The sequence below is a fragment of the Glycine soja genome, chromosome 10, assembly GCF_004193775.1.
Source record: "Glycine soja cultivar W05 chromosome 10, ASM419377v2, whole genome shotgun sequence".
Lineage (NCBI taxonomy): Eukaryota > Viridiplantae > Streptophyta > Magnoliopsida > Fabales > Fabaceae > Glycine > Glycine soja.
In genome coordinates, this window is record NC_041011.1 from 39,406,269 (window position 1) to 39,419,125 (window position 12,857).

At 33.6% G+C, this 12,857-nt stretch overlaps 1 protein-coding gene and 1 long non-coding RNA gene across 5 annotated transcripts; one reads left to right on the plus strand and one right to left on the minus strand.

The window, feature by feature from the left end:
- Window positions 1-372: 372 nt before the first annotated feature.
- LOC114371145 (aspartic proteinase-like) lies at window positions 373-5,293 on the minus strand. 2 transcript variants are annotated; one of them, XM_028328577.1, is made up of 15 exons: window positions 5,141-5,282; window positions 4,303-4,343; window positions 3,673-4,042; window positions 3,539-3,599; window positions 3,347-3,441; window positions 3,135-3,247; window positions 2,864-3,032; window positions 2,733-2,772; window positions 2,404-2,468; window positions 2,211-2,324; window positions 2,034-2,095; window positions 1,485-1,638; window positions 1,264-1,383; window positions 875-963; window positions 373-721 (listed from the first exon to the last, which is right to left on the minus strand). In XM_028328577.1, exons 3-15 carry the CDS (start codon window positions 4,030-4,032, stop codon window positions 637-639), a joined length of 1,527 nt encoding a protein of 508 aa, XP_028184378.1. In that variant the 5' UTR covers window positions 4,033-4,042; window positions 4,303-4,343; window positions 5,141-5,282; the 3' UTR covers window positions 373-636. The 2 variants fall into 2 exon arrangements, with proteins under 2 accessions (XP_028184378.1, XP_028184377.1); XM_028328576.1 differs by lacking the exon at window positions 4,303-4,343 and having other exon boundaries at window positions 5,141-5,293.
- A 465-nt stretch (window positions 5,294-5,758) lies between these two features.
- Window positions 5,759-8,871, plus strand: LOC114370638. Of its 3 annotated transcripts, XR_003657891.1 has the most exons (3): window positions 5,759-5,899; window positions 7,598-7,757; window positions 8,531-8,871. It is a non-coding gene; the product is annotated as an uncharacterized LOC114370638 (long non-coding RNA). The 3 variants fall into 3 exon arrangements; XR_003657890.1 differs by lacking the exon at window positions 7,598-7,757 and having other exon boundaries at window positions 5,760-5,899; XR_003657889.1 differs by lacking the exon at window positions 5,759-5,899 and having other exon boundaries at window positions 5,907-7,757.
- The last annotated feature ends 3,986 nt before the right edge of the window (window positions 8,872-12,857 follow it).

The following is a 12,857-nucleotide window of genomic DNA, read 5'->3' on the forward strand; positions in this document are numbered from 1 at the left end:
CTCACCCACTCCAACAACCTTAGTATTAGAGTAAATTTCATATAAAATGTTTAAATTTATGTAGAATTATAAAACCCCACAAAATTATGATGAGCAACCAATCTAAACAATTATGCATTATAAATGCTCTAATGAAATGGTTTTAAGTGTGTGCTTTTCTTGACTGTAGACATTTGCTGCAGACCTTGTACTCGAAACTCAATTTGAGATCCAGCATATAATCAATCAAACTATGTTGTTCGATAAAAAAAAAAAAAAATTGTAGAAAAATATTATTAATGTCTCAAAATCAGTAATGGTTAAATATTTTTCATAATCAGATGCTTTGTGCATCATATTCCATTAGCATCATCATTGGCCAGAGAATTTAAATAGAGCAGAAATTTTAGGCCATCCATGCTATCCACATTGACATGGCATATAACATAGGGGGTATAATAATCTATACGGTTCTACATGACATTTAATGAAAATGGTCCCTTCAAATACAACACAATACATCAAGGTGCATAGTTTCACAAGTACATTCTTGAGATCTATAATGTAAACCTGTGCCATAGTAGTTACAGAAAGCTTATTTACAACACACTAACAAGCTTATTAAAACATGCCCTATATAATCTCCTAGATGTCTTGTTAGGCAGCTTTGGCGAAACCAACTCGGAGGTTCCCATAGTCAAAGACGGTGTGATATACCCTCATGAAAACATCGCCAAGAATCCTTCAAGCAGATAGTGACAATAGAATCAGAAAAATAAGTAAAGGGAGAAACTTAGAACAAGAGATAATTGATTTCATGCATGGTTGTTCTGTACTATGCAAGTGTGTGCATAATGAATAATATAAATTGATTAACGTTATAGGGGTAACATACCAGAGAGGACCTCGAGGAGGAGGAATGTCAAAAGCAATAAACCCACTAAGGCAAACTTCTGCAATGCCTTCTCCAGTTTTCAGAATATACTGAAATTGCAAAGCATTTTCAGAATCAAAAAAAAAAAAATCTAAGTTAGCCTTGGGATATAGTCATATACTCATAGATAATAGGTAATATCATAATTCGTTGTTCAACATGCCCTCCAATTCAATTACATGTTTACATCTTTAGGAAAGTTATTGCTATTAGTTTTTCTTTGAACTATAATTCATATTTCAACCCAAAAGCCATTCAATGTTCTTTTGATGCTTACAGTAAATTGATGGAGTATAATCATCTAACAAAACTGCATTGTAATTTAATTATTCAAAATTTCAAAACCTAACCTGCTCAGGGGTGAGGGTGAAAGGTTTGTCTCCAACAGTAAACGTGATGTTTGGCAATCCATAAATGCTATTACAGTCTACTACTGACTCTCCATTTGGACTTGGCAAGCTCTCGCACAGCTGCCAATGATCAAGGGGAAAAAATAAATCAGCACACCGTATATTGATATAAATGTAACCCACAACTTGGATTTCTGGACAGGTTGGTTCAAAAGGCCTACCTGATTTACATAGTTGAATACTATCTCCTTGGTCTTCTTTTGTTTTAGTTGATTCTGAATCCAAACCACAAGCATCTGACAGGAAGTGCACAAAGCAGTATCTTTAGCTGATAACTCTCTTTGTCCCTTTTCGGTCACCATCTCAATTCCATTGCTGCATGGTATTAGGATTCAAAGTAAACTTTGGAGTCTGTTTCACCCAAAATCTGATAGCATTATAAGCAAGAATAGAACCTAAACTCTCCCAATAGCAAAAGAAGAAATGTATAAACCAGTAATTGTAACCTACGAAGGGTATCAAGCCCTGAGAAATTGGTTGGTAATAGAGGTTCTTTGACAATTATTTTTGCAGAAAATTTCTGCATATTGTATACTTGATTATACTCAGAACTTGACTTTAAGCTCACAGCCAGAATTATTAAGCATCCATCAAACATCTTTAAATCATTACTCAATCGAAGTATACTGAATCAAATATGACAAAAAGAGCATACAAAACATTGATATATAAAAAATGCTTCTTACAAATTTAAAAGACCAAATCCTAACCTCTCTGATTTAGCCCTTTTGAAACATAAACCAACCTGTGAGCATACATCATCAGGTCGTACCTGCAAATCAAGATCAAACTAATTCAGGCTGGGGAGTGAAAACACGGGAAGGGAAAGGGCAAAGACTGCAATTGAGGTGAAGAGAAAACTTCACGGTTGGGCAAAGAGAACTTACCCCTGATACCAAGAGATCCCATAACAATTCTCCATATTCAGAAACAACTTCCTTACATTCTACACTTAGAACTCCTTCAGCTCCAATAGCATGATTGATTTCAGTTACAACAGTCTGAAATAAAAAAACAGTCATAAATAGTATAAATGAAAAATTATAAACAATAAATCTTCAAAAAGATGTAAGCACGCACAGTTGGACCAGCAAGCAAAGATGTTCCTGAATCCACAATAGCAGCACAGCCACCCTCACAAACACCTAAAATAACATTGATATATGCCATAATTAGATACATTTCACAAACACCTAAAATAACATTGATATATGCTAGAAGATATGTTGAGTACACAGATCATGTTTCTTTAAAATATACTACAGTAAGGAGGGGAAAAATACACACCAAGTTTGCTCCTTATACCATATTCTAAATCCTTTCAACAACTCAATCACTCAATTATTTCTAAATAACTCCCCAAAAAACAACTAAAACTATCTTCTAGCATTGAAGAACAATGAAGTCACCTGTTGAGAGACCTCCAATAAAAAAATCTCCCATTTCAATCTGAAAAAGAAAATATTCATGTGAGCTTTTCAACAATATAATATACATTTAAAGAAAATTCCAGATAAAAACTAAATCTTGTTTTGCTAACCTGCCAGTAGCCCTTTTTAGTAACTGGGACATAAATATGATCTCCTTTGAAGTGTTTAGGATCAATACCTCCAAAAATTAGTTCACCACCATCTTTCGCTTTTGGATCACCATTGAGCCAAAAAGAGAACACCTGTTCGCTTACAAGATTTTGCTTCACCATATTGTACCTGTAATTTATAATGGAGCAGTAAATTAAAAGACTTGTCATTTGTCCTTCTGATATGGGAACCAGATGCAAATGAATTAACAAAGGACAGGAAGAAACATACCATACTGGCACAGCATTTTCAACTGAGATCTCCTGAAACCCAAGCCCAAGTAATCCATCAAACTTAGCTAACACAAAGGAAAGACTTCCTTCTCGGGTAGCCTCGATGAAATCCTACAGTTGAAAAGGATAATGTAATGGTGAATTCTCTAAAGTATTGCTGCAAAACTGTACAGTCTAGATGTGGGAACTCATGTATAAACAAGCACTCACCTGATTCTTGACAACAACATCACCAACTTTAACATGATCTTTACTGAAAAAACCAGATATTGATCCAGATCCATATCCTATTTTACATGATGTTCCTGATTGACAAGTAAAAAAGTAAATTCAAACATATTAAACGGCATCCGCGTAGCATCTTATTTAACATGATTCTGAATACTGAGAAGCTGGCATTACCATTTTTGGTATATGTTTTGGATTTCTTTGACTTGTACCAATGATGGGTATAGCACGCAATCTGTAACAGAACATTGGTCAATAGGACTCATTGGTAGTGAAGATTGAACACACAGGAGTTAAGTTGAACTCACAGAAAAATAGCACTTTGATGATGGAACCCAGAGGTTGGAACTACCGGTATCAAATATGACATTAAATTTCTGTGGGGGTGTGCCAATTCCAATCTCTCCATAATATTGTGCATCCAAATAATTTTTCAAAGGTACTATGCCCTCGTCAATTGGTTTGCCAAGATCATGATCATACGCACCCAACACAGGTCTGCCTAATCTTGGCTTTTCTCTTACCATTCTAGCTGCTCTGATACTATCAAGATCTAGATCTCTCTTCTTCAAACCAATTCTCATTAGTCCAAAGGAGAAAGAAGGAAGAAGTGAGCATGTTAAAGCCCACAAGCAAAAGACCAACCACAAATACTTGTGCCCCATCATCAGGGAGAATCTGCCATACAAGGTAATATGACAGTAAGAAGAGTTCGAAATAGTCCCAATTTTACATACAAGGTAGCAACCATGAAACAGAATCATAGATATAGTCCAAAAATTAACAATTAGCACACCAAGTCCTTATAGCCTAATTTCCACATGAACAAAATCAACAATAAATTAACATCAAATCAGATAAACCATAAAGACAATATTATAAAAAAAATTCTCAGAGGATAATCGATTCTTCTTATCTAGATGTTCAACAATGATTACCTTGTACTCTTGTAGTTATTCTCTTGCCTCCTTGTTAGTCTCTGCTAAGAGTAATTTTTTTTAATAAGAACATTTAAAATGGGGGTAAAAGCTCACTCAGTAACAGTATACTTTTTACAGATTTTGGTCATGTTTGGATAAATTTTTTTATAAGCGCTTCTGAAAGAAAGAAAAAAAAAGAAGGAAAAACTGAAATAATTTTTTTGTGAGTTAAAATTAGCTTATGCATAAGCTAATATGTAGAAATTCTCTCTTATTAACTCTTCTAAAAGTTGATTTTAATTTATGCATAAGCTAATTATGGGAGAAACATTTTTCATTTTTCTCAAGTGGAACCTTAAGTGAGCAACACTTGTCTTCTCCATCTTATCTCTTTTTAATGTTTAATTTCAGTTGATTTATCCATTTCTAAATTCGTTTAACACAAATACAAAGAAAATGAACAGCTAAACCCCAAATCCATATTATCCATATGCGGAATATTCGAATAGATTCATCAAAAGAAAAGGAAGGGCTAAAAGTGAGACGAAACATGTTTACACAGATAACATGAAGACAGATCAAAACCAGTGGAAAACTGAGGATAAAATATCACAGTAGAGAAGTCACCTGGACTGAACTCAACATATCATAAACATAGAAAAGGAAAAAAAAATCATAATCAAAATCAAACCTGTACTATAGCAAAACTAGGACAAATCAAATCTAGTGGAAATTAGAAGAAACCAAGTTTGTTGAACTCACTGATGATTATATGATTAAAGTTTTCAACTTTCTTTCTTATTTTTTTGTCATATGTAATTAAAGAATTAAAAAAAAAAAAAAAAAAAAAGCAAACCTTAAGCTGCTGCAGATGCTTGTGCAGCTAGGAGCGTAGTACTAAAGTCCAAAGCAGAGTTGATGCAAGAACAATTTACCCACCAAGTTAGGAAGGTCGAAGGTCGTCTAGGAGCAGCAGATTTGGATTCTTCTGAGGCTCATTTAATATACATTTTTTTATTATTTATTTAATAGATACTTGGTTTGTAAAACAAATACGTGTACGTACGTAATTGCTATAAAAATATCGGTGATGACATCAACGAGGCCATGCTTTAATAGTCTAATAAATAATTAATGCTTTATCTAATGAAAATTGTATGTTAAAGTTTATAATATAATTGGAAGAGAAAAATAAAGAGAAATAAAAAATATTGGAGAAATGTTTAGAATATATGTTTATCTATCATTATTCTTATCAAATTATCTTAAAATGATAATGCGTTTGTGTATATTACTCGTATGGAAATATGTTATCTTATTTTTTTTTTTATCTAAGACAAACATGTTTTTTTTTGTACTGAAAAAAAAAAACTTAACTTTCTCGTGCTCGTGCAATATTCTTTAGTTTTATCTAGGGCAAAAAAAACTATTATTTAATCAAGGGAAAATATATTCTTATTGGGTTTATGGGTGGGCTGTTATAACACTAACCCGGTCCATTTGACTCCGGCCCAACCTCTCTACAAGGCACAAGGAAGAAAAGCAGAAATGTGCTTTCTTCCTTGCAAAGTCGAGGCTGCAACGTTCTTTAGCTTCACTCTCTTTGTATTTTGAGGTAATTCTTTTATCATTCTGAACTGAAGCTTCAATTCAGCTTCACCTTCTTTTATTTCATACTTATAATGAGTTTCTTTCTGTTAAACCTCATGTTGCTGCAACCTGAATGCCAATTCATTCGTTTGGCCCTTATCTAACATGTTCCTTTAATTCTGTTCCTGCTTACATATTAAAATCTGGTTTTTATCTATAGTTTGATTATTTGATGGGCTTGCTTGTTGAGTGTTTGATAAAATGACCCCAAGGGACTGGTTGACACGACTAGGATTTAAATGCAATCATATTTGATTGAGAGATGGTATATTGGCCACTTCAGTTCCTTGTTAAAGAATAATTACTGTAAAAAATTACGAATCTTAATGATACAGAGGCTTCTGTTCTGATCAATGTTTTGTTATTGGGAAGTCTATGTTCTTTTTATTTTTCTAGTTTGCTTAGATAGAAGGGTCTATATATTGTATACAATTTGCTGGCTTCTCGCGGGAGTGTGAACATGTTTGGATGCATTTTTCTAAAAGCACTTCTAAGAGAAAAAATAAGAAGAGAAAAAGAAAATGAATTTCTTCATAAATTAAAATGAGTTCTCAATTAGCTAATTTATAGAGGCTCTCTTATATAGCTTCTCTAAAAGATGAGAGCACATCTACAAATTAGCTAATGGTTAATGGTTAACTAATAGAAGACTTTTTTTACCTTATGGAGAAGCTCATTTTATTTTTTCTTCTTATAGAAATACTTCTAGAGAAGTTTACCCATACCTAATTAGATAACTTCTTCTATAAGCTAAAATTAGCGTATACATAAGTTAATTTGTAAAAACTCTCTCGTATTAGTTTCACCAAAACCTAATGGTAATTTATGGATGAGTTAATTTTAGCTTATAAAAGAAGTTTATTTCATTTTTCCTTCTTATCTTCTTTTCTTTTTAGTGCTTTATGGAAAAAATTATCCAAACATGGCCTATATCCTAGTTCTTGTTATGAGACAATATTTCCAGGGGAAATCTGAAATGTGACTTCTCTGAATTTGACTTTTTAAAGGAAATAAAACTGTTTAATAGAGACCATAGTTGCATATATTGAGATAAATTTATATTTTATAAAATATGTCCTGATAGCTTCTGCTGCTGCATTAGCTTTGTGATAATGAAGCTTGTCTTTGTCCATTTTGATTCTTAATGTGCATAACAAACCTGTCTCGTATATTGTGTGGCTATTGTCATGTAGTTATTTAAAAATTAAAAATTATCATAGGCAGAATTCTACTAAAAAAAATAAAACAAGTAGTTTCCACAACTTGCAATATCAGCAGCATCAGGAGATATTTCGTTCCTTGCATATACTTGATTCCACCCTACTAGCCAATTAGGTATCAACTTTATACTTTTCTGCACTTACAATGATTATTTCTTTTATCCTGTTTGATTTTCATTTTACATCAACCACTTTTAAGTTAGTAATCTGTAATTGCCATTTCTCAAGTGCCTTCTAACTGTTTGAGTAAATTCCGCTTTATCACATGGTCTTTTTTGTTTGCTTGTTTGCATTGCAATCCCAGGCACATTGATGCAAAGTAACTTTCTGATATGCTTACTGTTATATTAAAGTTAGAGCCATTCTAGTGGACATCTTTCTTATGCACACTTGCACAGTATGTTGAGGCATTAGCTGTTAATTACCAGGGATATTTGTGTCAGGTAGCTAACACAATGTCACCGAGGTATTTCTTAGGCTATTCTGATGGTGAGGTCTTGAGATCTGATGCAAAACCTTGTTCTAGGCTAATGAGGCACACAGATGCAATCTTTAGTGTTGGTGGAGTATTGGGATTTTGAGTCCTTTGTCGAATGCACTGTGGTTTGTTCCACCTTTTGCCCTCACTTCTTTCTTGTTCTCACTGAACTTTGTGATTGAATTGCTGACAACTTTGCTTTCCTGTGTATGACAATTAAAGTAAATCCAGCATTTCTGGAGCATTTTCTTTACAGTTTTAATGTTTTTTTTTTTTCTGAATCTCTAAATCAACTAGTTGAAACCTGAGGAAAAAGCTGTAAAAAAAAGTTTGTATATTTCTGATTGATTAAACTGTACAAAGGAAACATGAATATATAGTGTTCTTCACAAGCCATGGAGAAATCGATTGTGTACCTGATGGCCTCAAAGTAGTAGGTTGGTCTTCCATGCTCCACATAGGTGGGGGTGTAACTTACAAAGACTTCAACACTCAAGTCAGTGAAGGTCATAGTCAAGGGATGAGTGACACAACTATGAGCCAATGTGACTATTGCAGCTTTCTAGTCTAGTCTTTAGGAGTATAAAGTCTACTTGTATTGTTATTTCACTGTAACTGAACCAATCGAGTAGTCATTGCTCTTTTCTTGATATTAGCAATTTTTTTATTTTTTTGGTGAAAATATTAGCAGCTTTTTAAACTAGTCAAACTTGTTCTTTTTCTTCATTACAGAGTAGCTAAATTAATAAGGAGGGAAGTTGACTATCATTTAGCATGCTTCTTATGTGATGGGGTTTCTCTCTTGAAATGATTTTATGAGGTTTTAAACAGTGTAAAAAATTCTGACTGCAATTCATCCTTGTAATATGTACTCTCTCTCTCTTTGTTTGTTATGCAGGTCCTCGAATTACAAATCCTAGGAGGCTTCGTAGGGCAGCATGTGCGCTGTAACTGCGAACAATAAAAAGTAGCGACTGCTATTGTCACCCCCTTTCTTTTTTCCCCACTAATTAATATCAAAAAGGGAAAATGATTCTTTCTCGCCCGGGAAATGGACCAGCGATATTGAAATCATATCACTCTGATAACTTTATAATGTACTTGCTGAGGTTGGTTGCAAATATCTCGCATATGTAAGTTTTATGGTATGGATGACATTTGTTGGCACATCACAAATGGAAAATTTGGCTAATTACTCCAACTATTCTTATATGGCAATAACGATGCTAACTTATTTAATTTGTCGTTCAACTTATTTAATTCACATACCGATAATCTTTTCGTTTAGAGCATCACTTAATAATTTCAACTGTTTCTTATATGGCAATAACGATGATAACTTCATCTTAAATGGTAATTATCCTTCAACAACATGGTCATTGGTTTGGTTCCAATGAATAAAGAAGTCAACCATCTTTGTTCTTCGAGACAGCAATTTGTCTCTCAACATTGACGGATTGGGTACGAGGAGATTGGGAGTGAAACCAAAGATCTTCGTTATGCGTCAAATAATTAGGTAAGGAAGAACAAGCTCTTCGTTATGTGTCAAATAATTAGGTAGCAAATAAAATCAACACAACTTATACTATGTGGATTGGTATTCTATCATCGCACGTAGCTTTGTATACAACTTTGAAGCCAAATAGCAAAACACGTTATAACAAAAGTTCTTGTTTAAAAAATCTGCTACGTCGAAATAAAAAACAATATGACTAAGTGGAAAATGAAATTGACAAGCATAGAAGTTATAATGTAAATCCTAAAAAATACGGTGTCGTTGGTTTCCAAATCACCACATAAAAAATAAAAGTATATAATCGTTCAACCTCATTAAAAGAATATCACTAGTAAAAAAAGATATTTTTACGACACACTTACGACATCGGTCCTCCTAAACCGTTGTGGTATAATATGCGGTGGCACGTTAGTAATTATGAAGTTCGAAAACGAAGACGGTCATGTAAAAACCTATCTTCGAATTACGGTACGGTCATTTCCACAACGTTGCTTTCGTCGACACCGTCGTGGTTTGCGCGACATATAGTCACGTGACTTGTTTCATTGACTGAGTCAGCCTCGTGACCTCAGTCAGTACACTCACGCCCTATGCGCTTCCCTCACTCAGGTCACCCTCTTTGTCACTCACCCTTCCACGCCGGCCCACCCCATACGTATTCGGCCGCCGTTCAATTACCACTGTCGTCATCCACGATGAGTATCTTATTTCCCCTGTCTAACTGTTTCAGTTAGTATAATGATGCAAGCTAGGTCAGCGTTTCATGGAACCATTGTAATAGGATTGAATCAGTGTTGGGGGGTTGTGATAGATGCACAAGAACTTAGGTTCAATTGTCGTTGCTTCCACTATGAGATTGAATGTATGATTTGAGTGGATGCAAGTCTTGTTCTTCATCCTACTAATAATCTCAAGTAGCAGCACATGAAAGCACCATGTACCTCTATTTTGCCTGAGACAATACCTGGAGACATAACCACTTTGAAAAACAGAAAGTTTAGCTATTAGGATAGAATAGAATGAAGCAAGATCGGTAGAAACCCCATTCTCTTCTGGTTCTTTGAGAGTTTACCCTTTTAAAAGTCAATTCATGATTGTTTGTCACTAGCATCCATTGATTTCATTGTAATTACAAAAATAGATTGTAACAATGAGAAATATGCAGGTGCAAGTCATGAATTCAGTTGACTAGAGGCTGGTCAACTGATTTTGGCAACTAATTCAAGTGAGTTATGTCATATTTGACACTAGTTTCAGCTCTACGTGAGCAATCATTTAGATGCCTTTACTGTTTTCATGCTTATAGAAATTTGAAATTTGAATATTGAACTAAGTATAATCTAATTTACATTGTAGAGTTGTTTTATTTATCAGCCCATGGCTGTAGATTTTAAGTTAGACATTCTTATACAGTTATGTTATTGTTTTCTAATTGTTGTTGTTTTCTAGAGGATTTCATTTGATAACAATAAAAAGAAAGAAACAAAATATGACTTGTTCTGTATTCTTAGAAGCCCAACAAATAAAGTCATGTGTTACTGTATATTAAGGACACAAAAATATTGCTATAATTGTGGATGCAGCATCTGCATAACTCTTCAAACTCAAAACATCTAGAATCCAAGGATAAGACAACTTTTCCACAAGGATCGATATCTAGAAGACACCACCCACAGTCCCCCCCCCCCCCCCCACATGGACTAATAAATGGATGAATCCAATAACAAAAACAACCTCCAAATTAATTGATAAGAGCCTTAATATACTACTTTGCAGATTGAGGCCCTAATATTATGAAGCACTTTCTTAAGATGGAGGCCTTAATATTATGCAACACCTTAATATACTACTTTATTGGGACTTTCATCACTGAATGGAATGAGGGTAAGGCTGCCTGTAATAAACTACTTTCAACAAAGAAGTATTCCCAAATGTATGCAAAACATTTGGCAGAGCTTGCTGCTAATTTAGGCTTAGACGGGTGCCTGGTAATCAATTTTCCAGCTCTGTTTGGTACTATTATTAGAGTTTATATAAATATCTCTATTGATTCTTTTTTCTTGCCTAAGTTGATGATTGATTTATATTCACATCATGATATGATATTATTTTATTATTATTCTAGAATGGTTAGTGTGGGTTCTTAAAACTAAAATCCCATGAAGAGTTTGTGCTGCCTAAAGACTGCCAAAAATAGAAAAAGAAACATATTTGAAAGAAAATAACATATTATAAAATTTTGAAGATCATGCTATTAATAAAGCTTGTAACAACTTATATTCTTTTAAAAAAATGTGTTTTCTTTGGCAGTTTTTGTTGGTAAATATTTGTGTTTTAATTTAAAATTTCTAAATATATATTAATTATATTAGTTCTATTTTATAAAATAAAATATTTATTTTAGATTTTCTTAAGATTTTGTTTTAATGAGTCAACTAGTTTGTTACGTTTGTTGTGACAATTGTAGGTTGGTTTCCAACGATCATATTTCCAATGGTCATATTTTCTTGTTGCAAAAATGCCTATATATATCTCTTTCCTCTTTTCTAAAAATGGTACAGAGCAATGTCTAGTTTCTTCCTCCCAAAAAATTGTCTATTTCTTTACCTATAAAAAACTTATTTTTGTGAGAGCAAGAGCATTGGTGTTCAGAAGGTTCGGGGATCCTTTCGTTGCACACGATCGGAACCAACGGGTTGTCGTATCCTAGGAGAGGAGCGCAATCAAATTTTCCTACCAGTGCAGTGGGACGTTTTCTCTCTAAGGATAGCGTTTACGCGCTTCAACCCAGGCTATATCTTTCTTCCCCTAATTTATTTTTTCCTTGTGCTTATTGTATGTTATAATGCATTATTCATATGTTGTCAATTAAATTTATTTTGCTACTGTTATTTTGTTATTTAATTCAAGACTGTGCATCTTCTTATTTATTTCTTTCATTTTTTATTTTATTTTTCTAACAGTTTTGTCATTGGCCACTGATACATACGTAGTTTAGAATAATTACATTACGAAAAGAATCATATTAGGGGAATCATGCATAACAAACGCAACTCATAACAAACAAACCTTATATTCTACTAATGTAAGCCTATTTTTCTTTTGCCTTGCTACAATTTTTTATTCTAGTTCCATTCATAGTTGACACTCAATTTTGTGATTTCTCAGGATGGTAGAATCAACTCTGATGAATTTTGTACAATAATGAGGACTGGAACCCAACAACAAGGCAAGCTATTCTAATGTGTCTAGATTGAGTGTCCTGCAGCCAAGGTGGGGTGCTTGCTTCAGAGAAAGGCTTCCAAAAGTTAATATTCATCTTAGGCATGTAAAGCTTGTAGTTTAAATTTGTTTTGAGTTACATATATGGTTCGTGTGATTTGTTGTCAACTCTTATTTCTCTTTATGGTTTCCATTTCACTTTGAATTTTATTATTCATTCCTCATGTAATTTATTAGGTACACTAATAATAAATGGACTTGCATAGGGAAGGTGATTTTCCAACTTAGATTCTACAGTTGCATTCTTTATCTTCACTTCATCACCAATTACAAGCAAACATAATTATAACTTGTATGTATATCATCAGTTCATCACCAATTTGTATCTATATCCTTACGCAAGTTTCTGTTTTCTTTTGATAAGTTCAAGTCACTATCATCAAATCAGTTAAATGGAAGCATTCCAGATGCCTTATCATTGTTAACT